At 34.9% G+C, this 26,072-nt stretch overlaps 2 protein-coding genes across 7 annotated transcripts in view; both read left to right on the forward strand.

Moving 5' to 3' along the window:
- Positions 1-309: 309 nt before the first annotated feature.
- The window catches only part of LOC144968978 (protein yippee-like 1), a 110,526-nt gene continuing 84,763 nt past the window's right edge, over positions 310-26,072 (forward strand). Inside the window, exons 1-2 of one of the 6 annotated variants that reach the window (XM_078907889.1) lie at positions 22,487-22,599; positions 23,149-23,338. The gene's annotated coding sequence lies outside the window, so the exon portion shown is untranslated. Of the gene's footprint in view, positions 592-22,486; positions 22,600-23,140; positions 23,339-24,301; positions 24,727-26,072 lie in introns of those variants that run through there. The other 5 variants (XM_078907890.1, XM_078907885.1, XM_078907886.1 and 2 more) reach the window with 5 other exon arrangements.
- On the forward strand, positions 18,068-21,144 carry LOC144969402 (uncharacterized). Its single transcript, XM_078908512.1, has 2 exons — positions 18,068-18,595; positions 18,642-21,144. Exons 1-2 carry the CDS (start codon positions 18,068-18,070, stop codon positions 19,317-19,319), a joined length of 1,206 nt encoding a protein of 401 aa, XP_078764638.1. The 3' UTR covers positions 19,320-21,144.

Below are 26,072 nucleotides of genomic sequence, written 5' to 3' on the forward strand. Positions count from 1 at the left end.
ACGTGAGTGATAGATAGATAGATAGATAGATAGATAGATAGATAGATAGATAGATAGATAGATAGATAGATAGAGGGGGGGGGGGTTAAAAATAATAGAGTAAAAAAAAAAGAGAAAGCGAGTCAGAGAGAGAGAAAGCGAGAGAGAGAGAGAGAGAGAGAGAGAGAGAGAGAGAGAGAGAGAGAGAGAGAGAGAGAGAGAGAGAGAGAGAGAGAGAGAGAGAGAGAGAGAGGGAGAGATTCTTTGTGTTCATTTCAATGCCACCTCCCCCGACCTATATTTGGATCATCCTGTCATTTTGCCAGAATCAGAGCAACTACCAGACAAAGATAACAAAGAGTGCTTCTGATGTTGTACCTTGCTGTTGCCTCGCGACCACTAGCCAATGAGAGCTGAGTCACATGACATGACGTCACCTCATTTCCGCCTCTGCTTGTAAAAAGATAAACAGACGACCAGAAAGCAAGGAGAGAGAGGATCACCCCATGCGGATTGTTTTTAACCTTTAAATTGCCAAAACTTCAATTTTTTACTGTTTTAACAGTTTTTGTGTCGAACTTATTATCATATTGATCTCATTCACACTTAAAGGTAGGTAATTGCGTCCCATGCGTGTGTTTTTTTTTTCGATAAAACTGCTTGTGTTTACGTCTCACTGACAGCTGATTCCGACTGCTAGGACAATAACAAAGAAAACACGGCACATTGGAACATGGGGTGGGATTGAAATAACATGGCTTTCGCTTATTAAAAATTATTTCATATGCAAAATATTTTACTTAATTTATCTTTAATATGTTATGTGGGAGAATATATTATATCAGGCACATTATTACCTATTAATTTGTGAAAATGGTGTAATTATGGAGGATTTACCAGTGGCCTTGAGAATAGAACGATCCTGACTGACTGACTTACTTAAAAGTTGCTGAATACAGATAGCCTACGGCTATGGCTAAACGACTTTCATGTCACACTGGCAGGCCTTATAAATATACAGATGTATTTTTAAAAGATAATGAACAATTATTTGTTACCATGAAATATATTAATATTATTAATGTTTGACGCCGAGGATTTGTGGTTCTAAGACTGAGATGTTACTGAACTGGCAGTTGTTACTTAGCCCAACTTGTTTTTCTGTCTCATACTTCATACTCATTGACATTGTTGTATTGGAAATTCTCTCTAACCCAAGCATATTTTGTGCTTTCAAACCTGCAAAATGTGTTTCTTAATCTTCTTTTTTTTAATTTTATTTTATTTTGTTGTTGTTGTTTTCCCGATAGAGAATAAAAGAAACAAATAATTTGCACAAGACATGATATCCACTTGGATGGGTAGGTTGGGAATAAATCCGGGTTCGCGATTACACTACGTACACAAACCTAGTTTTAGTATTATAATCCTTCACGGAATGGGTTTTACAAATAACAAAGAGAATGAATGAGAGTACACAACTGCTTATATGAATATCGTAATCTAATACAAGGCATGACACCACACATTCACGAGAATACCACGTTTGTGGAAAATGAAACCATGAGAATGTGAGAATAAATCACAACACCCTCGATCGGGATGAAAAACACAAACATACGACAATAATGCTTATCGTTTCCTAAATAGGCGACTTTTTTCCTGTACCTCTCTCTTCCGATCTATAACAGTCGTTAAATTTAACTGCATGTGAGTTGAGTTTTTTGCTCAAAGACGATGTCCAAGTCATTATTTCTTTCATTTTCACCACCACCACTATTTGATCAGTGACCTTGCTCAATATAGCTTGACTTAGTTATGTTGTGAGATACTATTGTACTTTGTTATCAAGATCCTGATAAACTTAAAACATCTCCTTTCATGCATGTTATTTTTAAAAAAATTCTAGTGATGATGAAACATTATGCATAGGCTTAGACCTGTAGCCTTTTAGGTACTAGTGATATTTCTCGCTAGGGTAATTTGACAAAGGTATTGTTTGCAAAATGTCTGCGCTAAAGGAATGTAGTCAGTGAGTTCAGTTGCTAATTGGAAACATCAAATTGAATTTAGGTTCTGAACCTCTTCACGATATTTTAAGGGGTGAATATCTTTTAAGTTATGTATTTAGAATTATTGAATGTGTTAATTAATTTACTTGTATCATGTTAATCATTTTGTAATGTGTAAAAATTTTGGTCAGAAAATCGTTTTTGTCAAATAATTGGCCCTTTGAGAACCTTATGTGGATAAATATGTCCCTTTTTCTCCACATGTAAAATTAGTATTTGTATGTAATTGGTATTTTAAACATTAAAGCAACGTCACTTTTTGATAGACATAAATTCAGGTACAGATTGCAAGTCTGTCATTTGTAATAATAATAATAATAGATCTTTATTGTCCATAAATATGGCAATTTGTCATTTAGTTACATTTGTTATAACGTTAAACGATAACTGTAACATTGAACAGATATTTCACTCCTACTTATTCTCTCTCTCTCTCTCTCATTCTCTCTCTCTCTCTCTCTCTCACTCTCTCTCATTCTCTCTCTCTCTCTCTCTCTCTCTCTCTCATTCTCTCTCTCTCTCTCTCTCTCTCTCTCTCTCTCTCTCTTGTACCAAGTCTGCTGTCTCTCATGCTCAGAATTTTTCATATTGGTGCGAATTGGAAATGTTTAAATTGAAGATAGTCTTTGTTTTTTTACTAGCATGTTTAATTTATCATCTTGTTCTACCAAGGACGCCATCAATATTTTGATCCAGCAGAGCAGGTTCTATTTAGAACTCATTCATTGCCAATTTAGGGTGCGATTTCCATATTATTTTTCTTTTTGGTGGGAGTGATGAAGTAGATAGCGTTATAGAATTGTTAATTTGTCGATTATGTGGTCTTGTGGTATGACACTCACTTTCGGATTGGCATGGGTGCAAGAGTGCTGGCTACAGCCGGCCGATTGGATTAATGAAAAAAACGTTGCCGGCTTTTTGCGATTTGTATTTGATTGAACATAACCCTATGTTATCCCCTGAGACTGTGATAGGACACTTTTTTAATCTTGCAGGCTTTTTCAGATTATATGTCTGGTCATAAGTAGACTTGCAGGCTTTTTGAGGTCCAGTTGCTTGTACCCATGGATTGGAAGGTCCTGGGTTCGAGCCTCGCTCTGCATATAGTTGAGTCCTTGGTAAAGGCTCTTTGCTCACATTCTCATCGTACTCATGTGTGAAATGAGTACCTGGCCATTAACAGCTTTGTCTCCGTCTGTCCAGGAAAATTGTAATATCGCCTAACATGCCTTGTCCTACATGTTAAGTGTTGCTGTTGGCCAGGGACCCCCTGTAAAATGCTTTGAGTGCGTTTAGTGGATATTGCGCTATATAAAAGCTCAGTTTTTATTTTTTAAAAATAAATTCTTATGTTTATTTATTTATTTATTTTTTTACTGTTGTTAGATTATTTTAAAGGTTATTTCCTATCATGTCTCTATTGCGGGCTGACATGTCACTGAAGATGCTCTTGGAAACATTATTGTGAGGGTTATGCTAGTTTATAACTAAGTTAAATACAAATTGGTTATATTCCATCAAATATTAATGTTATGAAGAATCAGAGAAATAGGTCCTATTTTATGTGGTTTTAGTCGTTAAGAATGTTTAATTTTAAAATATAAAGGTTTTAAAGGCAGCTGGAAATTCTGGCATTTAACATGAGACTGAAGGTAGATTGACGCTTCAGTAACTAATACTAATAATGTTGAAATCAGACTCAGGCAAGAGAACCACCCGCCACACGCTTACCCAGTTTCAAGTCCTACCAGAAATTAATTTTCCCATCAAAAATGTGTATTTACATCAACAGATAGTGAGTTTTTGTAGGGTTTTTTATTCTTTTTATTTTTTTTTTATTTTTTAATCTTCAATAATTTTGTGTATCTTTTTCTTTTCTACACTAAGGTAATTTTAGTGCCCTGCAGCAAGTTATAGTTTTTTTAAATTAAAAAGTTGAGCTTTATATAGCGCAATATCCACTTAATGTGCTCAAATCGCTTTACAGGGGGTCCCTGATCAACAGCAACATTGAACATGTAGGACAGGACATGACGCCTGTTAGGCGATATTACAATTTTTCGGACAAAGACAACGCAGTTAACGGCCAGGTACTCATTTTACACCTGAGTACGTTGAGAGAATGTGAGTAAAGAGCCTTTTCCAAGGGCTCAACTATGCGCTGAAAGCGAGTGTCATACCACTAGACCACATAGTCGCAGTTTATCATGGGGCAGATGATGTTGAATGTGAATTTGTTATATATAATCATCTTTCATCAGTCTTTGACCTTACTTTTTTGATGAGACACTTAAGCATGGGTATGTATTGTGGGAAATCTCTTTATTTATTTATGTAAGTGTCATGATTTGTTTTGTTTTGATTCATCAGTATTACCATTGTTATTGTTAAATCTAGTGTGTTTTCCTCTTCCAACTTCTCTCTCTCCATATCTCTCTCTCTCTGTCTCTCTCTCTCTCTCTCTGTCTCTCTCTCTCTGTCTCTCTCTCTCTCTCTTTCTGTCTCTCTCTCTCTTTCTCTCTCTCTCTGTCTCTCTCTCTCTCTCTCTTTGTCTCTCTCTCTCTCTCTGTCTCTCTCTCTCTCTCTTTGTCTCTCTCTCTCTCTCTCTCTCCCTCTCTCTTTTTTTTTTTTTTCATTTGATATTACTACAAACGGATAAGCTTGAATGACTTCCTTGTCGCCATGGATAAATCAGTACTTGTTATCGGGGTTTGTATGACATTGAACTTGTTACTTATGACCGTGACTAGATCATAGACTATTGACTAGATAGAACCATCCCCTTTGTAATGGTAATGCTGGGCATGGCACGCTGGGACTATAAAAAGACTTTGTGTTTGGTTTATCTTTCATGATCTCCCGCCCTTTTTAAGTTTATATTTTTATTTAACTTTTAAAAAGTCTCATTTTTATTATTTGATATAATATAGATTTATCTTTGTTTAAAAAAAAAATTGAATCACGTATATCATCAAGGATCTCCACCTTCTCCCCTTCTATCTTAATCTGTAGTGTTAAACTGTGAAGCAATAATTAATCTTGAAAAGGCCATTTTAGGATAAATTAAATAATAATAATACATGACATTTATAACGCGCATTTTCATCATTGGGTAATGCTCAATGCGCGAAACGATAATCCAGTGACATCATTTTACAAATGAAACATTATACATACTACATCAACATAATATCATTATACAACAATGTAATAACTAAACATAAAGTCATTAATACAAAATAGGTTCATAAAACATCCACATACTATGTCAAATACGGAAATGATATTGGCAAGTAGTACATCCATTTTCATACATCGCCCAGGATCAATCCTTTAATGGCTTTTTTCAAGTTCAATTCTTGTTTGGCAGTTCTATAAATTGAGTTAGTTGATCCGTGGTATTGTCAGGTACTGTCAATTATGAGGAAGAAGTAACAAAGGCGAAATAAGTACCGTTGTAGTGGGTAGTGGTTATCTCGGTGGGGCGTCTCTAATTTTTGTAAATAGGAATAATGGGAATAGTAGCAACTCCATTTCTGCGTCACTTACACTTGACAAAAGGCTCTATTAAGCAGCACGATATTTTAAAAGCCGCAGTTTGTGGTTTTGGCAAATTGACAATGTATGACAATAACTTCTACAAAATAATTCCTGTATCTTGAAGTGCCTTATTTTTGTTTCCTCTCTAGGTGAAACATTTTAATTTTAAATTAAACAAAATTAAATAAAAAGAAGAACAAACTCAATCTATGTGTTATCTTTTTTTTTTTTTTTTTTAAAGAAGAGCATGACAAAATCAAAACTAAACGATAGGTTTACATTATTATGTCAGACATTATATTAGACATGATTGTTAAAACGTGTTGTTTTTATCCGAGTCGTGGACTAAAGATGACCATCCTTATTATATCCATCCCAACAGAGAACCGAATTGAGTCCTTGGCTCACAGTTGGTGACAGTAATGATCCGACACATTCTGCTCATAGCAATTTTTATTTTATTATTTTGGTCGAGTATGGCTTAGAATTTCTGTCTGTATTTCATATTTATTGATGCGTTTTGAATCGAACACTTAGTTATAGTGTATTAAGGGGGGGGGGGGGCGCTTGGTGCAAATTCGCCATTTTCATCTCTCGTGTAAATCGTATTATGTATTATTAAAATGGGTGGTGCTAGTTTAACTGTTCCGTGAATATTATCATACTTGTATTCTACGCATTTGTTAGTCTTGTTTTAACAGTCGTTCTCATATTATGCATAGTTCCATGTGTCATGGAATATGCTTGTCGTTAAGAGCCAATTATTTTCAATTTTGTAATTTGGAGTATTCAACCTTACTCATCTTTTAATTTTAAAAAATGACACTTGCTGAATTAGCAATGTCACTCGGTTTAGTTATTTTTAAAAAAAAAGGGGAGAGGGGATTTTTATTCTCTCTCTCTCTCTCTCTCTCTCTCTCTCTCTCTCTCTCTCTATATATATATATATATATATATATATATATATATATATATATATATATATAAATATATATATATATATATATAATATATATATATATATATATATATAATATATATATAATTTTTTTTCTTTCATTTTTTAAATATTGAAAGTGACGAGTAATGACTGGACGGGTGTGGCTATGTATTGTATTGTTTGCCCGGTTCGAAAATCGGAATTTATTGTTGGTCTCTCTCTCTCTCTCTCTCTCTCTCTCTCTCTCTCTCTCTCTCTCTCTCTCTCTCTCTTTGTGTAAAACTAATGACGATAGATAGTTGTGTATGATGTTGGCATTTCGAGGCTCAAATCATGTTTCATAAAACTGTAGTATTAGTTAAAACAAACGTTATTCTATTTTCGTCTTAAACTTCTGATGATGTCGTGGTATGTGGGTTAGTTATGATATAATGATGTGAATGGAAACGCCTACCTCTCGGTGCTAAATTTGTAATAGCGTTTAATTTCCTGTAATATTATAAAATGTTTTAGTGTTTCCTTTCATGGTATCCAGTCCTCTTTGTTCCCTTCTGCGTGTCGGTTGTTTCGATTGGTTTCTGAGTCAGAGTCATATCGATTTGCCTGTGTCTATTTTTGTAAATAGAATAAAAGAAAAGGACAGACCCTCACACTCACACACAAGGCGAGATAGAGGTGGGGTTTGGTCGCGTTCCAGTGGATGGAATTTCATAGTTTTAAACGCAATGTAAAAAAACAACATTTTTTATTATTATTAACGTTATTATTATTATTATTATTATTATTATTATTATTATTATTATTATTATTATTATTATTATTATTATTATTATTATTATTATTATTATAGTTGACCATCTCTCTTTCGCAGTTTCATTTAAATATATCTCTACTCCCCCCCCCCCCACTCTCTCTCTCTCTCTCTCTCTCTCTCTCTCTCTCTCTCTCTCTCTCTCTCTTTCTCGTTCCTCTATGTCTGTTTTAAAAATTTATTACAGGATATGCCAATTGTAGGTTATGATGTTATGATTTTTTTAAAGGCCAGATTGTAACTTATCCCACATATTCATCAATTCTTTACCTTCCCTCCCCCTCCCTCCCTCCCTCTATTTAATAAAAATAAAACAAAATACATATATGGAATGTACAGTGATCTCTGAGTTTATTTGATAAATGATATTGTGAAGTGTTTAGGCAAGATTTGTATATACATACATATATATATAAATATATATATATATATATATATATATTATATATATATATATATATATATATATATATATATATATATATATATATACATACATATATATATAAATATATATATATATATATAATTTGTAAAGATATATGTGTCCACGGCTCCCATGCGAGTTTCATATCGATTTCTATCTTTTTCTTTTTAAGGAAATAATATTTAAACTTACGGTGCTCTGCATGATGTCACTAAAATATAAATTGTAGGACATTCATATTTATTGGGGGAAATGACTGATATTGTGCGGCTATGTGGTCTAGTGGTATGACACTCGCTTTCGGATCGGAAGGTGCTAGGTTCGAGCCTCGCGCTCGGCGCATAGTTGAGTCCTTGGAAAAGGCTCTTTACTCACATTCTCTCGCCGTACTCAGGTGTAAAATGCGTAACTGGCCGTTAACAGCGTTGTCTTTGTCCGAAAAATTGTAATATCGCTTACCAGGCGTCATGTCCCGTCCTACATGTTAATTGTTGCTGTTGACCAGGGACCCCTTGTAAAGCGCTTTGAGCACATTTAGTGGATATTGCGCTATATAAAGCTCAATTGAAAAAAAATAGTTTTATATTATTATGTGGAAGTGTCGGGGTGGAGTTGATGTCGTTGATCGAAGACAGACGTATAAATAACGCATTTGATTTTGGATTATTGACAGAGAGAGAACTCGCAGTAATGTAGTTTGAAGTTCAAGGTCAGTCTTATTATGTTATGTATATAATCTTGATCCCAAGCTGTTATCATTGGCAGTCGATAGGGGCGACACAGGATCCAAACAGTACAATCTATTATGCCTTACACTGACAAAATAGTTTTTGTTGTTTTTATTTTTCATTTTGGTAAAAAAAAAATGCGTGTTTATTTATTAACATTAAGATCAATCTACAAATATTGACTTCGAGAATCTTTCGTCTTTAGCGATCTATAGATAGTTCGAAGATGACGTCACTCAGGTCTTTGTTATTGTTTTTTGCCATCCGCGTTTATCAGTAATGCTCACTGTACTGTATTAACCCGACTATAAACGTTCATGGATACACACAGTTGTGTGTGTTGGTCCGTTAAACTTCCAGATGGCAATGTTATGAGCTTCTTAGCCAAGCGCATACTATCTGTAGATAATATGCACTTGGTTTGGAAGATCACAACATTGCCATCCGGAAGTAAAACGGACTAACACACAAAACTGTGTGTAACCTTGAACGTTTATAGTCAGGTTAATACAGTTTAGTGAGAACTACTCATAAACGCGGATGGCAAAAAACAATAACAAAGACCTAAGTGACGTCATCTTCGAACTATCTAAACTTGAAGTTTATGTTTTCTGGCCAAAATGAATTTTTTTTTTTCAGAGTACGGTCGTACAGTTTACAATGCAACGTTGGTTATTTCGTGGCCGATAAAAACCCCACAGTGTTATCGGTACGAGTCGTATGCGTTGTTATTGTGACTAGACTAGACAGTTTATCCGTCCGCGATCGAATGTAAATAATACGTATACAAGTTTGAACTGATTTAAACCAAATTATACGAAGTGATCCGGATTGTGCGGGAAGGAAAACAAAGAAGAGAACGGGATTGATGACACGGAAAGTGTCTGGAATTTTTTTTTTTTAGATTTATCAGTGATGATACTTTTCCGCGGAAATCCGCGGTTTTCTTTCCTTTCCTCGGTTTTCCTCCTCAGATCCTCGATCCGCGGATATTTCCTTCATTTCCTCCTTTTACTTTTTTTTTATATAATAAATCTTTAAAAAATACCTCCTTTAAAAAAAAAAAAATATATATATAACAAAAATTTCCTCCTTTTACTGGACTCCGGGCGTTTTAAAGTACTCTTCAAGTACTCAAAAGAAGTCATCCTGCCTACTTTCCTGCGGTGTAAGAATGTTCTAGGTAAGTTTTCCGTTTTTCCGAGACTTTTCCTCCTTTTTGACTTTTTGTGAGTATCATCACTGATTTATGGAGAGAAATCAGAACATACATCATCTGTCCGTACTACTTACATCCAACGTTCTAGTTTTCAATCATGGTCGTGAATTAATCACAGGCCCGGCCCGGCTTTGGCCAACGAGAAAGATTGCGGAAAGAGGTGGGGGGGGGGGTGTTGATTTAAATGACTCTTGCTACACTTTTAGGTCATTTCAGAGCAAAAGTAGTCATTGTTTCTGGTTCCAGTAAAGTTGAAGGCGAAGTTAAATGAGGTTAGGATTAGGGCGACACGGAAGACACGTTTTAAAGTTCTTCTTTAGCTCAATGGATGTTTACATTCGTCTTTATTGATTGATTGATTCTGTCTTTATTGTTTGTTTTCAAATCGACGTCCCCTAATCGTCCGTGTGAAGCTATCTCTTCCATCAATTTCAATTCTCCAGGAGTTACGAATTTACACGTCCCCTATTATTGTTGTTGTTATTATTATTACTATTATTATTATTATTATTATTATTATTATTATTATTATTATTATTATTATTATTATTATTATTTCGATGTAGCCTCTCTCTCTCTCTCTTTCTCTTTCTCTCTCTCTCTCTCTCTCTCTCTCCCTCTCTTGTCTCACCCAAAGCATCGTACAAGTCTTCTAAATGGCGGGATCGTAACATTTTTATGGCCATCGGCGGTTGAAACAATAAAACAGCTGTGTTTGCTGTCCGCTTCTTGTTTGGCCAGTTGAACTGGTCCTTGTACAGATTGTACGTTATCTGTTTTTACCCCCCCCCCCCCCTTCTTTTCAAGGAAGTTGTTTCACATTTCTCCGTATACTACCTGAATATTGGCCTGGTCTTAACGAGATCATAAAATAAAGTTAGTCTCTCTCTCTCTCTCTCTCTCTCTCTCTCTCTCTCTCTCTCTCTCTCTCTCTCATACACATTTCTACGCGTATACACACACAAACTCCTGCACACACACACACACACACACACACACACACACACACGGGCATCTCCCCCCCCCTCCCACCCACACACACAACTTCCTTCTCTCCTTTGTTTTTCTGTCCAAAACTGTCTGTATAACAGATGTGTAACGAATTGACAAGGCTCGCAGCGATTTATTTTGCTTTGAACGGAGTCCATGGGTTCACCGTAGGCTATTTTACGGATCAAGTAATTTACGATAAATCGGGGCCGCCTTGTGGTCAGTTGTTTTCTTTAGAGGCTATTGTGGTATAGCGGACACGTGTAAGATTTAGCTGCGCACCGACCAAGACCAATTCCACGTAAGTTCTTTGTTCCTTTAACGACTTGTATTGATTGGATTCTAAACATGTTATTTTCACCATTTCTATGCTTTGATTTGTGGGGTCTCAGTAGGTATATTTGTTGAGGACATTCGCTAACAAATAGTAAATAGACAAATTACATATCCGTGTCGAGTTTTTTTTTTTGTTTTTGACACTGTCTTCTATACGGTGATTTAATACTTGTCTTTTACGTATGACGAATATTTTGTAATTTTCTGTTTAACTTTACAGAAACGTGGATAAAGTCGGATTCCATTGGATTTATTTTTAAAGCGTTCTGAATATCGATTTATTTATAACGCATGAATGAACAGTTTACCAATAGAAAAGATATCTAGTCAATATTATGAAAAGGCAACCGTGTCGTGTTCTTACAACACTTGTTTTTGTTTTGTTTTTTGTTTTGTTGACAATTTGTTGAATTGTTTTTATTCATGGATATTTCAAATTGGACCTTTTTTTTTCTTCTTCAGACCGGAATCCAATTTATTTCTTCGCTATACTTTGAATTATTGAAGGCAATGTCTATAAAGCAAGTCATTATCTTAATCTAATGAGTCTCGAGGACCCTTCTGGTGTGTTCATAGTCTGATTTTATGGGCGTCATTTAGATCGCGACATTTGAAGTCCTTGGCACTATACGTCAATGAATTCTGTCTACGAAACAAAGGAAAAGTAATTATTATTATTATTATTATTATTATTATTATTATTATTATTATTATTATTATTATTATTATTATTATTATTATTATTATTATTATTATTATTATTATTATTATTATTATTATTATTACTTTGTGCTCAATGACCTTTATTTTCTTCCACCAACTCTTTGTCTGTCCACTTCGATCTCGCTATCGACAAAATAGCAGTACATCGCCACCAGTGGCGGTTCTAGCCTATTTACAGTGGTTGGGCAAAGAGGATTCGGTCATATATATATATATATATATATATATATATATATATATATATATATATATATATAATATATATATATATATATATATATATATATATATATATGATATATATTTTTTATTTTTTATTTTTTTGTTTTTTTTTTAATAAAATTTTTTTTTGATTTTTTTTTTCGCCTTTAAACAAAAAATATTTCAACCACCAATAATCACATTCACAATGAAATGACAATACCAGTAGATTTTAATTCTTCCAAACGTAATCAAAAATGAATCACGAAAGAGAATACAACTAAAAAATAAAGCGACGAGACATAATGCGACAACACCTTGACAATACAAGTCCATTTCCTTCACTCGAAAAATTAAAGAGATGCTTTAATCCCTCAACGGCGATATTAATATTGCTTTTACATATTTCTGGTTTTCAGTAGTACGTAGTAACCTTAAAGTTTTCATGGAGAAGCAACAACAGCGATATGACTCGAGTTTCATTCAGAGCTCAAATTGCATAATTTTTACTGCTGTCTTGGTGGTCAGAATGATTGTGCCGGTGGTGGTAGTGGTTGGAATAGTGGTAGCGGTGGTGGTGGTGGTGGAGGAGGAGGAGGAAGACGAGGCGGTGAGGGGTAATTATGGTAGTGGTTTTGGTGGTGCTGTTGTTTAGAATGATAGTTGTGGAGACGATGACGGAAATTGTATGGTGATGTTGATATTGTTTTTATTTCTATTGTTGTACTTGTTGTTAATATTGTTGTTGTTGTTGTTAATGATGATGATGATGATGATGATGATGATGATGATGATTATGATGACAACGACGATGTCGTCGACAATGATGGTTACCATACGATATTACAAAATTTATTCAATCTTAGGCTTTCGCCAATTAATCATACAATTTGATGACCACATACATGAAAGTGGAAAATAATGGCAAATGGGACCAAACAATAAACTGATACCATTAATAACCACCAAAAAAAAAAATACAACAATAGTAATACCACCAATACGTACAATAATAATAACAATGATAATAATAATAATAATAATAATAATAATAATAATAATAATAATAATAATAATAATAATAATAATAATAACAATAATAATAATAATAATAATAATAATAATAATAATATTAATAATAATAATAATAATTATAATAATAATAATAATATTACCATCATCATTACTACTACCACCACCGCTACCACTATACCACCATCACCATCATTATTACGTTTCCAATTATTTTTTCTCGTTTTTTAAAATTTGATATCTATCAAAACAGACGAAAATTCCGGTGATTTTTTTAAAGGGTAGTTAAAATATCTACGATTTTATTAGCCCTGAAAACTACGATTTTTATTTTCCTATCTAAAGTAGGCAGGTCTGCTATGACAAGTATCAGTATCAGTTCCATAGTCAAAATAAGACAAACAAAAACAACGTTTATTTAATATTAGGCTTTCGCCAATACTTCATACAATATAATTAAGACAAAATAATGTTACCAATCTCTCCTCATGTATTCGTTTGACTATCGTCACAATAATTACCGTGTTATCTTTGCTCCTTACCCAACCAATCCCTTGCTTCCCGCCTCTTCATCGCGAACCATCTTATGTATGTATTATCTTCAGGACGGGCAAGTACGGAATCTGCCCACCCTTCCGTATTTCCTCTATAACTTAGAATTCAACTATCTCCTTACTCAGAAGAGTATTTCTCGTATACTAATTCAATTGTTGAGAAAACCAAAATGGTGGTTGTATTTTATATATTTATTTAGTCGTGACTTTTGAATAAAAGTGTTTTGTTTTATTAGAGGGAATACAATAGAAAATTACATTGTTTTGCAAAAATATTTAGTCTGGCAATAAAAATACAGCGGTAATTACTTTAAGAATAATAAAAAAAAAAAAGAATTAACAAATTAATTTGTTAAAAAACAAAACAAAAAACAACAACAACAACAACAAACAAATAAGAAAACAATTTAAATAAATGAGTTTTGAGAAACACTAAAGAAAACGAGGGGAAAAAAAAGAAATAATTTTAATGGATAAACAAATATATTAAAACAACACAAACTAATACTAAATTGATATAATATTAGTAAATTAATAAATTTAATTCAATACTGGAACCTTCCCAGCACAAGTAAGGCAATAAATAAGAAAAAGTTCGTTTGCCAAAATCTCTATTTAGTGTACACTGGTTAATAAGGTGGGCTCATTTGAATTAGCCCGACCTAGTACTAGAGAGGCCAGACAGCAAAATCACCGTCAGGCGACGTGACGATGAGATGACGATGTGGGCGGAGTGGAGTGGAGTGGTTGGGGGGGGGGGGGGGGTGATAAAAAGAACAGGAGCGTATCCTGGTTTATGTATTACGGGATGCATGGTGATTCGCAATCTATCAAAAATACACACAAATTGATTTCAGTACAAAGTATCAATTTTAAGTAGTAACTTTTGAAATTATCTAATTTAGATTTGATTATTTCGGACCTGGTAATACAGCATATAACTTGAAAAAACAGGCTGGTATTTGCCCACCCTGCCCATTATTACCAGCCGTCCCTCATCGCCACACACAAACAATGAAAGATAGTGTTTGGCAAAACAAACCATTAAAACAAAGGAGACGTAGAAATCTGTTTAGTACATTCAACACGTATCTCGTTTGTGGCGTTTGAGAGTTGTTATTTATTGTTTGTTGTGCGTTTTGACTTGCTGTTAAAAAGGTATATTATCCAAATGTTCATTCACAATCCCTCGATCGAGGAGGCGAGATGACCGAGTGATTGAGGCATTTCGATTTCGCTTCCACTCGGGTTGAGCCCCGTAGCTGACTGACAGCTTGTTATTCGAAGGTGATAATAATAATTAACCTTTCGTTCATTGATCCACTGTGCATTTGTTTTGGTTCACTTCGTTTCTTTTGAAGAACGACTCATAAATGATGATAATAATATTTGCATTGGCATGTCTGTAAAATAAAATTTTAAAAAAATTATCCGTTATAATATATAGATTGTTCGAAGATGACGTCACTCAGGTCTTTGTTTTTGCTTTTTTTTGCCATTCGCGTTTATGAGTAATGCTCACTGAACTGTATTAACCTGACTATCAACGTTCATGGATACACACAGTTTTGCGTTATACTTCCGGATGGCAATGTCATGAGCTTCTGAGCCAAGCGCATACTATCTATAGCACAGTGTTCAATAAATTTTCCTAATGTGTACTCTTCAAGGAGTCCAGGGCCAACAGCAATACATATGAACTTAGTATGTTAGAGGTGACAAGATGCTCGTACAATATTTTTTCGACAAAGACATGGCCTCTGTGTACTCATTTTACACATGTGTTCGTTGAGAGAATGGGAGTAAAGAACATTTTCCCAAGGACTCAACTTTGCGCCATTCACAGAGGGACTCGAACAATGGACTTGCTGTTAGGAAACCGAGTGTCATACCACTAGACCTTAAAGCCGTGCTATATTGTTTCATCTCATAAGAACAAATAATGCTGAACAATTTCCGATCAAAGGAAATTACCGTTCAGACAATTGTGCACTTAAAATTAAACGCGAAGTGTGGAAATAATACCATTTACGTTTATGTCAGTCACTTCTTAGAAAGGGAATTATTTACAGGTTATTTCAATTCTAGAGTGCTGTGGACGAAAGTTACCAATGCGGGACGCTGATAAGTGGAGTGATTGTCCACAGCCTGTACAATGACAATCAATAAACAGTTGGATGGGTTCTGCGATGACTGTTTGATTATAGATTTCTTTTAGGTATTAATTGTTTAAAACCCTTTAAGGTAGCCATGGTTTTCGGTGCTTAGTGTTTTGTTGTGTGTATTTTGAATATATATATATATATATATATATATATATATATATATATATATATATATATATATATATATATAGGGTATTGAATTACTTTTTGTATGATTCGTATACTGTATTTATAAACCCATTGAAAGCGTTGGCACTTCGACAATACGATCATTAACTTTCACTAGCTTTCAATAGTCATTCCACCTATTTTCGAAAGATCGTCTCGTGCAGTGTTTTATCTTTTTTTTTTTATTTATTTTTTTTTTTTGTAGGCGGCACAGATTCAATAAACTTAGCGTAACATAATTTAAATTTATAGAAGATGAAGCTTTATTTTTTAAAAAAATCCAGTTTTCACCTTTTGTGTCATGTGAAGGTGAAGTGATAATAAGCTGGTATGAAGATAATAATATAATGTCGGATGATGGCAGGCACGTAATATCTCACGGTTATTTATTTATTTACTTGTTTATTTATTGAAATATAAATACAGTGAGGCAATGAAGGTCATGCGTTCGATATCCGACGGCGTCTTTGATTTTATGTCACAATTCCTACTATATTTTGGATTTGGAGAGAAATAATGTCTGTGGTTGTTTTGCAGTAGGTGCTATCAACATTTTATCCCATTGATACTGATAAACGCAGGTATTAGATTTGCTGACTCGCTTTCCCTGGTGCTGACTACAGACTTATCTATGGTGCTGACCATTTATACTCGTGCCCTATCGGTATTATCTATTTTATCTCTTAATGCCCACCACTGCTTCAGTTATTTGACCAACTGACACTGTCGGCAAGTTGGTGTTACCTGTTCACGTGTACTGGTCACGCAACTTGCAAGGGTCAGTTGGTAGGTGTAGATAGGGGGGTATTATTATAGACGAATAATAACAATCACAAACCAGGACCTTCCTGGATTAGGTCTCTCTCTCTCTCTCTCTCTCTCTCTCTCTCTCTCTCTCTCCCTCTCTGTCTCTCTCTCTCTCTCTCACACACACACACACTGTTTGTGTGTGTGCATTTGTGTTATTGTGCTTGTTTGTGTGTAGATGTGTGCAATGATTCGTATATAAATGGAGTTATATAATGTAATAATTTATGGGTACCAAAATAATATCTCTTTTTGTTAGTCTCATGTCTATGATTATCTTGCATACTTCTATTCTTTTTAATATTTCGTGGTCGTCGTCTTCTTCTTCTTCTTCTTCTTCTTCTTCTTCTTCTTCTTCTTCTTCTTCTTCTTCTTCTTCTTCTTCTTCTTCTTCTTCTTCTTCTTCTTCTTCTTCTTCTTCTTCTTCTTCTTTCCTCCCCCTTCTCTCTCTCTCTCTCTCTCTCTCTCTCTCTCTCTCTCTCTCTCTATATATATATATATATATATATATATATATATATATATATATATATATATATATATATATATATATATATATATATCTCTACCTCGTACCCCAATTCCGAATTGGGTTACAAATGAAGAATCACGCCGTGACTGTCAGTTCACGTTCGACTGTCAAGAAGGCTGGACGCGTCTTGTTTTGTCTATTTAATGCAAACAATTGTGTTAATTTTTCCTTATCCTTATTGGATTTTTAATCTGTTATTAGACCTGTGACATACCAATTCCCATTGGAGCATATTATTAACACTGTGAAAGTGGTGCTTAATGATTTAAACTTTTGAAGAAAAATGTTTAAATTACTTCTAATAAACAATGGAGCCAGATAAAGTTGAAGAGTTGAATAGGGAACTTTCTACCCCCGCGGGGGAGAAAACTAAAACAGTTCCCATAACATCTCCCGAGGGAGTGTTAATTCATACAAAAGTATATTATTAACACTGTGAAAGTGGTGCTTAATGATTTAAACATTTGAGGGAAAATGTTTAAATTACTTCTAATAAACAATGGAGCCAGATAAAGTTGAAGATTTGAATAGGGAACTTTCTACCCCCGCGGGGGAGAAAACTAAAACAGTTCCCATAACATCTCCCGAGGGAGTGTTAATTCATACAAAAGTATATTACTAACACTGTGAAAGTGGTGCTTAATGATTTAAACTTTTGAGTAGATAAAGTTGAAGAGTTGAATAAGGAACTTTCTACCCTCGCGGGGGAGAAAACTAAAACAGTTCCCATAACATCTCCCGAGGGAGTGTTAATTCATACAAAAGTATATTATTAACACTGTGAAAGTGGTGCTTAATGATTTAAACTTTTGAGAAAATGTTTTAAATTACTTCGAATAAACAATGGAACCAGATAAAGTGGAAGAGTTGAATAAGGAACTTTCTACCCCCGCGGGGGAGAAAACTAAAACAGTTCCCATAACATCTCCCGAGGGAGTGTTAACTCATACAAAAAACCCAATTTCTTCTCCCGCGGGAGAGAAAAAGAGGGGTAAAGATGGAGAATGTAAAAAAGACAGTAGAACATATAAAAGGAAATTAGAATCTAAAACAAAAACAATTGGAAATGAGGCAGTTAATCAGGGGCCATCACATTTAGTGAGCAAGGAAACCCACTCTAATACCCACGCCCATAGCAATCCCCACGCCTCAAATTCGGAATTGGGACAGTTAATTGTAGAAGGTTTCAAGTCACTAACGCATCTATTAATGACTAATCACGACTCCAGCGAGCCGTCGTTAAAGAAACGAAAGCCGAATGAGAGCGAAAAGGGGGGAGAAGGCACGCACACAATGACCGCAACCAGTGACCTCGACGAGCTAGAGATGCTCGAAAATGATATGACATACGAAGATGAGAAAGAAGAAGAGGTGGAAGAAAGTGAGGACAAAGATGAAATTGATAATGAAATAAAAGAACTGGAACAGTTTTTTTAATGTACCAGAATCGTTTGGTGAAGACATTCACGAATCGGTGGCAAAGATAGTCAATAATGGAGTGTGCGCTAATGTCAACAGGGAAAAAACCAAGAAAGTGTTGGATAAACACCTTTGCCCTAAAAACACCCCCAATCTCAGAGTCCCTCGAATTAACCCTCAAGTATGGCGTATACTGCCTACTTATGCAAAATCTAAGGACACGACCATCAATAACATTCAATTGTTAATGAGCAAAAGTTTAACCATAACAGCTAAACTGCTGAGCGACTTAGTTAAAAGGAGCCAGGAAAAGGATAATAAGAGGGTAATAGAGGTCAAAGCAATGACTCCATTAGTCACGGTTTTGTTAAGAGTGGGATCAGCTGTATATACTAATTGCAGCCAAATTCGAAAAGAAGCACTTAAGCCTTTTCTGAATGAAGAATGTAGAGAATTGTGCAAACAGAAAGAAAGCACATCAACGGAGTTCCTTTTCGGAGATAATTTAGACGAAAGCATTAAGACAATTAATGATACCCACAAGCTTTCGAAAGCCGTGACAAAACCTGGCACGTTTCACTGTGATGGAAAATCAAAAAATGGTCAAAGGAGGATGCCTTACCCCTCACCATCCAGAACCCACAAAAGCAGAGGGGGAGAGGATGGCGACCGATAACAAGAGGAGGACGGGGAGGAAGGAAACACTTCTCACAGAACCAAATTTAACTTTAGGACAACAATGATAAATTATGAAGGGAAAAGAAGACAATAGCGCAAGTTTAGAATTTAAGAATACTATAGATCATTTCACAGAGGGGAAAACAAGATTATATATACAGAAATGGCAGAAAATCACTAAAGACCAGTGGGTGTTAAACCAAATTAGGGGAGTTTACCCAGAACTTTGTTTTACCCCTGTGTAAACTTTTATCCCAAAAAGCATAACATTTTCGGAACAGGAAAGAATACTAATTGAAAGAGAAGTTAGAGAATTGAAAGAGAAAAATATTATCCAAGCAGTCAGAGGGATGACGAGGATAACCAGAATCAATTGTATTCTAATATATTCGCTAGAACTAAAAGTAAGGGGAACCTTAGAATTATTCTCAACCTTAAGCATTTCAATAAATACGTTAAATATACACATTTTAAAATGAGCAGTCTTCAAGAGGCAGTATATCATTTCAGGAACAATGCTTTGCTAGTTCCTGTGACTTAAAAGATGCTTATTTCAGTATTGCACTACATGAGAAAGCTAGAAAATTTTTCAGATTTATGTTTTCAGGGGAAAGTTCGAATTTACTTCATTCGTAATGGGTTTCACTGATGCTCCGCGGATTTTTACAAAAGTCATAAAACCAGTACTTGCTCGCCTGAGAGACGAAAACATTATCATAATTATGTATATATAGACGATGCCCTCATATTGGGGAGAACAGATTTGGATTGTTTACGAGCTTGTAACAGAGTTTGGAAACTATTTGATGAACTGGACTTCACAATAAATACCAACAAATCTCGCCTTATACCAACCCAAGAGATTACATATTTAGGGTTTGTCTTATATTCAAAGACAATGACCATTAGACCAACAGAGGAAAAGATTAAGAAAATGAAAAATCTTTGGGATCATTACATTCGTGAAGAATTTATTACCATCAGAAAATTAGCGGAAATCATAGGAACACTGGTTGCGGAAATCATAGGAACACTGGTTGCAGTTTGCCCTGGTAACTAATATGGAAATATGTTTTATAAAAGATTGGAGATTTATAAAAACAAATCGTTAACAAAAAATAAGGGTAATTTCGATAATATTATTGTTATAACAGAGGCTATAAAGAAGATTTAAAATGATGGCTTTCTATGGTGGGCAGTTAACCTATTAAGATAGGACCACAACCCGAAGGATTTATCTTAACATCAGATGCCAGTAATACTGGATTGGGTGGAGAGTTTGCAGGAGTTAGAACTGGAGGTTTATGGTCAGAAGAAGAAAGAAGATGGCATATAAATTATCTTGAATTGAAAGCGGCTCTTCTCACTTTGAAAGCATTTTCTTCTGATTATAGAGGCCACTCTAAGATTACTTTATTTTGCGACAATACGACAGCTGTATCATGTATTAACAAAAAAGGCAGCATGAAAGAAGAATGCAATAATATAACCAGAGAACTATGGTTATGGTGTATAGAGAGAAATATGACAGTCACAGCTGTACACATACCAGGAAAAGAGAATACTGAAGCGGACAAAGCTAGTAGAGAAAAAGGGCTTGAAACAGAGTGGTCTCTAGAGAAATCTGTCTTTGACGACATTAACACAGAATATGGGCTCTTCCAAGTTGACGTATTTGCTAGTAGAATAAATCATAAAATAGAACAGTGTGTCTCAGAGAAAAAAGATGCAGACGCATGGAGAATAAATGCTTTTTCATTTTCTTGGTCTCATTTATATGCTTATATTTTCCCTCCTTTTAATCTAATTATCAGAATCCTACAAAGAATAGAAATCGAAAAAGTGGATTGTGTCATGATTGTTCCGGTTTGGAAATCACAACCATGGTTTCCAAAACTCATAAACTTATTAACAGATGTTCCACCCCTATTACCAAAGAAAGCCAACCTTCTTCATCATCCAGTAACAAAACAGAAGGTTCACCCCATATTACACAACAGCAGAATGATAGCCTGCCGCTTGTCCGGGAAATTCTCGAAAGTGCAAACACTTCAGAAGAAATTAGTGAAATCATTATCAATTCATGGCGACGAAATACCAGAAAACAATATACTACATACATCAGGAAATGGCTGGTATTTTGTAATAAAATCAGTAAAAATCTTTTCCGCCGTTGGCATCAACACTACTTAAATTTTTAAAGAAATCTCTATAGATACCACGAGGAGAGGGACAAAAAAGACAATGGAGTTAGCGGGCATTGATATCAGTATTTTTAAGCCCCATTCCACCCGGGCAGCATCTACTAGCAAAGCGGCCACAAAAGGAGTTCCACTTTGTATAATACTGAAAGCGGGAAGATGGAGGTCAGAGACCACGTTTAAAAAATTTTATCATAAGCTAGTGGAGAGAACGAAAAAGGATTTCAATAGGGCAGTACTGGATGAACAACAAGTGAGTAGTGCTACGTGGATTTCGTAATTTACGTCATAACAGACAAACGCTTTCAAGCTTCATTTGTAACCCAATTCGGAATTGGGGTACGAGGTAGAGTTCGAAAATTAAACGAACTCACCTGTGATGATGGGGAACAAATGCCCACCCATTGGTAAATATCATCGAAACTCATTAGACTATAATATAATAATGTTATAGATTATACTTGTATGTATGTATGTGTCCCATCCCGTTCCATTTGTTCCGTATGTCTGTTCTGACGCGTTAAAGCCTGACAGTCACGGCGTGATTCTTCATTTGTTCCCCATTCGGAATTGGACTCGTCAGAGTTTCAATTAAACATCACAGGTGAGTTCGTTTAATTTTCGAAATATATATATATATATATATATATATATATATATATATATATATATATATATATATATATATATATATATATATATATATATATATATAATCTGTTTGTCTGTCTATCTATCTATCCTCTACACCTCCAACAAACATGATTGGAGAAAGGGTTGTTTGGTTTTGCCTTACTCGAATGTCCAAGCCAAGCTTGTGTGTGTGTGTGTGTGTGTGTGTAAATCATTTAGCTCCTCATTTTATCACTATGTTACTCCAGCTGACGTGATGTTATCGACACAAGTTTAACATTACCGAGGTATTATTTACTTACAATTACATGTGTGTGAGCGTGACAGGGCCTGCTTTTAGGGAATCAATCGTGTGGCCTACGTCAGGCTTGCTGAAATCTCATTGCGCTTTCCCGTTGGGCGGCTTTGCAGTTGTGTCCAGTTGGGAAAAGCTGTTGCTTTGAGGTTAACAAACCTGCCTTGTGCTACGAAAAATAGATAGAAATACGAATATTTGGCTCCAGTTACAGAGCTGCTTATGTTTCTTTTACTTGATACATTTTGTTGAAAAGGAAAATTTAGCTTCTTAGAATCTGTAATCGGGACTTTGGAGCATTTTTGGACCATGATGAGAGCAAATTGTTTACTTCTAAAGCTATTTAAAGTGATTTTTTCTTAAAGCTAGAGGTGCCTGAATGGGCCAATAAAATGGAGATAAAAAAATAAAGTGAGTAGATGTGACTCATATATAAGGGAACAGCACAAAACAAACAACGTTTCGGCCCTTGGCCTTCGTCAGGAGACAGTAAACACAAACATGTAAATTTACAAAATATCACATTTTGTCAAATGTGGAAATAAAGTTAATGTAAGGAAAGGGCGTCGACGTTGTTTGTTTTGTGTTGTTCCCTTATATATGAGTCACATCTACTCAGTTTATTTTTTTATCTCCATGATTTTTTTTCTTTTTTTTCCCCTACGAAACTACGAATTTTTGAAATTTCAGGTTGGCAGCTCTGGGTAAAGATTCTTTCGATGAATTAAATTTAGAAGAGACAGTGATAAGAAAGGCGTTTGTCGCTCTTATATTAATTTGTACATTGTACAGAATTATTTTGACTAAGTTCATTTTGGCTGTGAGTTAATGATGGAGAGCTCCTGACATCTCTACAAGTTGTTCCATTGTACAAAGGTTTAAGTAAAGGTGAGAGTGTCATGCCCTTTAGCCATTTTCCAATAAATATCTCCAGGCTCACTTTTCATCTCACTCATGTTATTCTGACGTCATTCTGTCATTTTGCATAGATCTAGCTAGCTGCGTTAGTTTTACAAAGACGATGTTCATTATCTTTGTTCATGCAAGTGGTCTTGGTTCGATGTGTATTTTTTATTTAACGTTCTAATTTATTTGATGCTTTCAGTTGTTCCCCATTGTCATGTTAGCTCCAGCTAACCACAGTCTCTTGTAAGGTTGGCTGTCTTTTAACGGGGTTTTTAAAAAATTCATTTTCATCCGAAATTATTGTTTTTGTAATTTCTGTGGTGGTAAGAATCCGATGGTTTTCTATTAAAGTTATTCTGTGCAGTCATTTCATTAAAATAATATTTATGGTGTTAACAGTTTGTTTAGATGTTTTGTTAGTTATCTCAGTATGTCAGCCTTATTTCTGGAGTAGTGGTCTGTTTATACAGGGTTAAGTTTAGCATTAGAAAAGCTTTCAGATCGGGAAAATAGGAAAAAGGCTTTTCCGACATTTTAGCTCTCGCGAATATGAATATCCAATCAATTGGAGAGAGAGAGAGAGAGAGAGAGAGAGAGAGAGAGAGAGAGAGAGAGAGAGAGACGTTTTGCTTTGGTGGTTTGTTGTCTGGCCTCGAATCAGTACAATGCAATAATATTACTTTTGCTGCGGTGTGCCAATATAAATAAATAAATAAATAAATAAAATAAGGACGAAATAAATCATTTTCTTTAACATAAAAAGTGGTTTCGTTAATTTTTATTTTTAGTTATCTTAGTACGTGTAACCAACAGCAGTACTTGTAGCTTTTAAAGAAAAGTTTATAATTGTAAGTTTGATTGCCTTGCTTTATTTATATTGTGACTTGTATAAATTTGTCATAACCCTGTCGACTTATTTTTATTGATCAATAACTACCAGGTATTGATTAATTTGACCCGCCAAAATACGGGAAAGGGGAGTAAAACTTTTAAAAGGACTAAAACCCAAACACAAATTTGTCACACAAAGGGCGTTGAACTAAAAAAACTAAAACGTGGAAACATTGACACTATTTTTGGTCGTAGCCAGCCAGAAGTGAAGCAAGTCGAGTCCCCTGTGGTATTATTGTGTATGTCAGCGTTGGTGAATGTTTTGATCGTTCCGCTTGGACGACTGGCACAAGGTCGCTCTGTACATGATATAAATATTATTATTATTATTACCTACCGTATTACAACTCTACTGTCGTCACGTCACGAGCGTATGAAGAGGTCTTGTTATTGCGGTTTGTCGCAACCCACATAATAAACTCTTACCATTATCGTTGTGACAGATCTGTCTGTCGGATTGCCCTTTTAATACATAAAAGGTGACCGTTATTGTTTATGAATGTGTTATTATGTTGCAGACATGTAGAGGTTCGATGAGGAATTAATTGTGTATGACGTTAGAGTATCGTGTTAATGTCATTACTTATCACATGTGTGTTGATGGTAATGGTAATGCTTGTGTTATTACATGTATTCTGGATGTGTCATTATAATAATAATAATAACAACAACAACAATAATAATAATAATAATAATAATAATAATAATAATAATAATAATAATAATAATAATATAATTATTATTATTATTTATTCACACTTATTGGTGGATGTTTACAAATCTGATAACCAAGGCAAAGTAACAGACTTATTTTTCCATTGCGATAGTGAACAATTCATGCTCGGTCGACAATTTAAATTATATGGCTCTTCCCTGCTTGCCTCATCTTTATTGACATAATATTTTCAGACTTTTGTAATACAAACTTAACAATTTAATAACAATTTATTCGCGGCTATACAATATTATATTGGATTCGTGGCTATAATATGCTAATAGGATTCAATAGTCGTAACGTCACTTCCTTCCTAATGACGCATGGTAACTTAGCAACACTGGCTCTAAACTATCGGAACAATGGCGGACGCAGTATGAAATATTTCTCGGGCGAGCATAAAAGCGTATCCAGAGGAAAAAAAACCCCATAAATTTGATCATGTTTTGACTTTTACACATTCTGGTCACAAGACATATGAAAAGTTCTAGCCAGCTTGAAGAATAAAAAGTAATGATTTTCTTTGTTTAGAACCAAGATGGCCGCCGTTGCCGGGTGGCGTGACGTCAGACTACTGAATCCAATTGTGTAAAAGAAATAGTTATATACTGTTGTCCATCACAGTACGAGGCCAACAGAGCTGGAGTTTATGCCAGTGTCTGGACGGTGAACGGACAGTAACGTTTGCTTCTCTTTAGACATGACACTAATCAAGCCAAATTCCTTTCCCTGGGGTATAAACCACAATAGAAAATCGAGTGGAAGCTTCAATTTAATAGACGAAGACAGATAATGCGGACGTTTCGGGTTTTCCCTTCGAGCTTCAAGCAGCAACCTTTTCATTTCTCAAAGATAAATAATCAAGATACCCATTTATTGCTGTGTTTACAGAGGGGTCCGGAAAAATCCGGATTGCATTCCGACTGATTTCAGATTCCTTTGCTCGTGAGCTACATTTTATTTGCACATTTCGTCAGGGAATGACCAACTCTCGACACTATGAAAAGAGTTTATACAGTTCAACATATCACATAGTCAAAAAGAATAATAAAATAAATATCGCACCAATAGAAATTTTTATACATTTTATATATAGATAGAATGAGAAGT

Source organism: Berghia stephanieae, chromosome 3, assembly GCF_034508935.2.
Source record: "Berghia stephanieae isolate SIO BIC M18660-M18661 chromosome 3, UCSD_Bste_1.3, whole genome shotgun sequence".
In the NCBI taxonomy this organism is placed as follows: Eukaryota; Metazoa; Mollusca; class Gastropoda; order Nudibranchia; family Aeolidiidae; genus Berghia; species Berghia stephanieae.

Bases quoted from the DNA above. Each gene is read 5' to 3' on its own strand.
- LOC144969402 (XM_078908512.1), top strand. From the start codon at position 18,068: ATGGAACCAGATAAAGTGGAAGAGTTGAATAAGGAACTTTCTACCCCC. The intron at 18,596-18,641 runs GTGGAAGAAAGT...ATGAAATAAAAG, and splicing joins AAGATGAGAAAGAAGAAGAG to AACTGGAACAGTTTTTTTAA.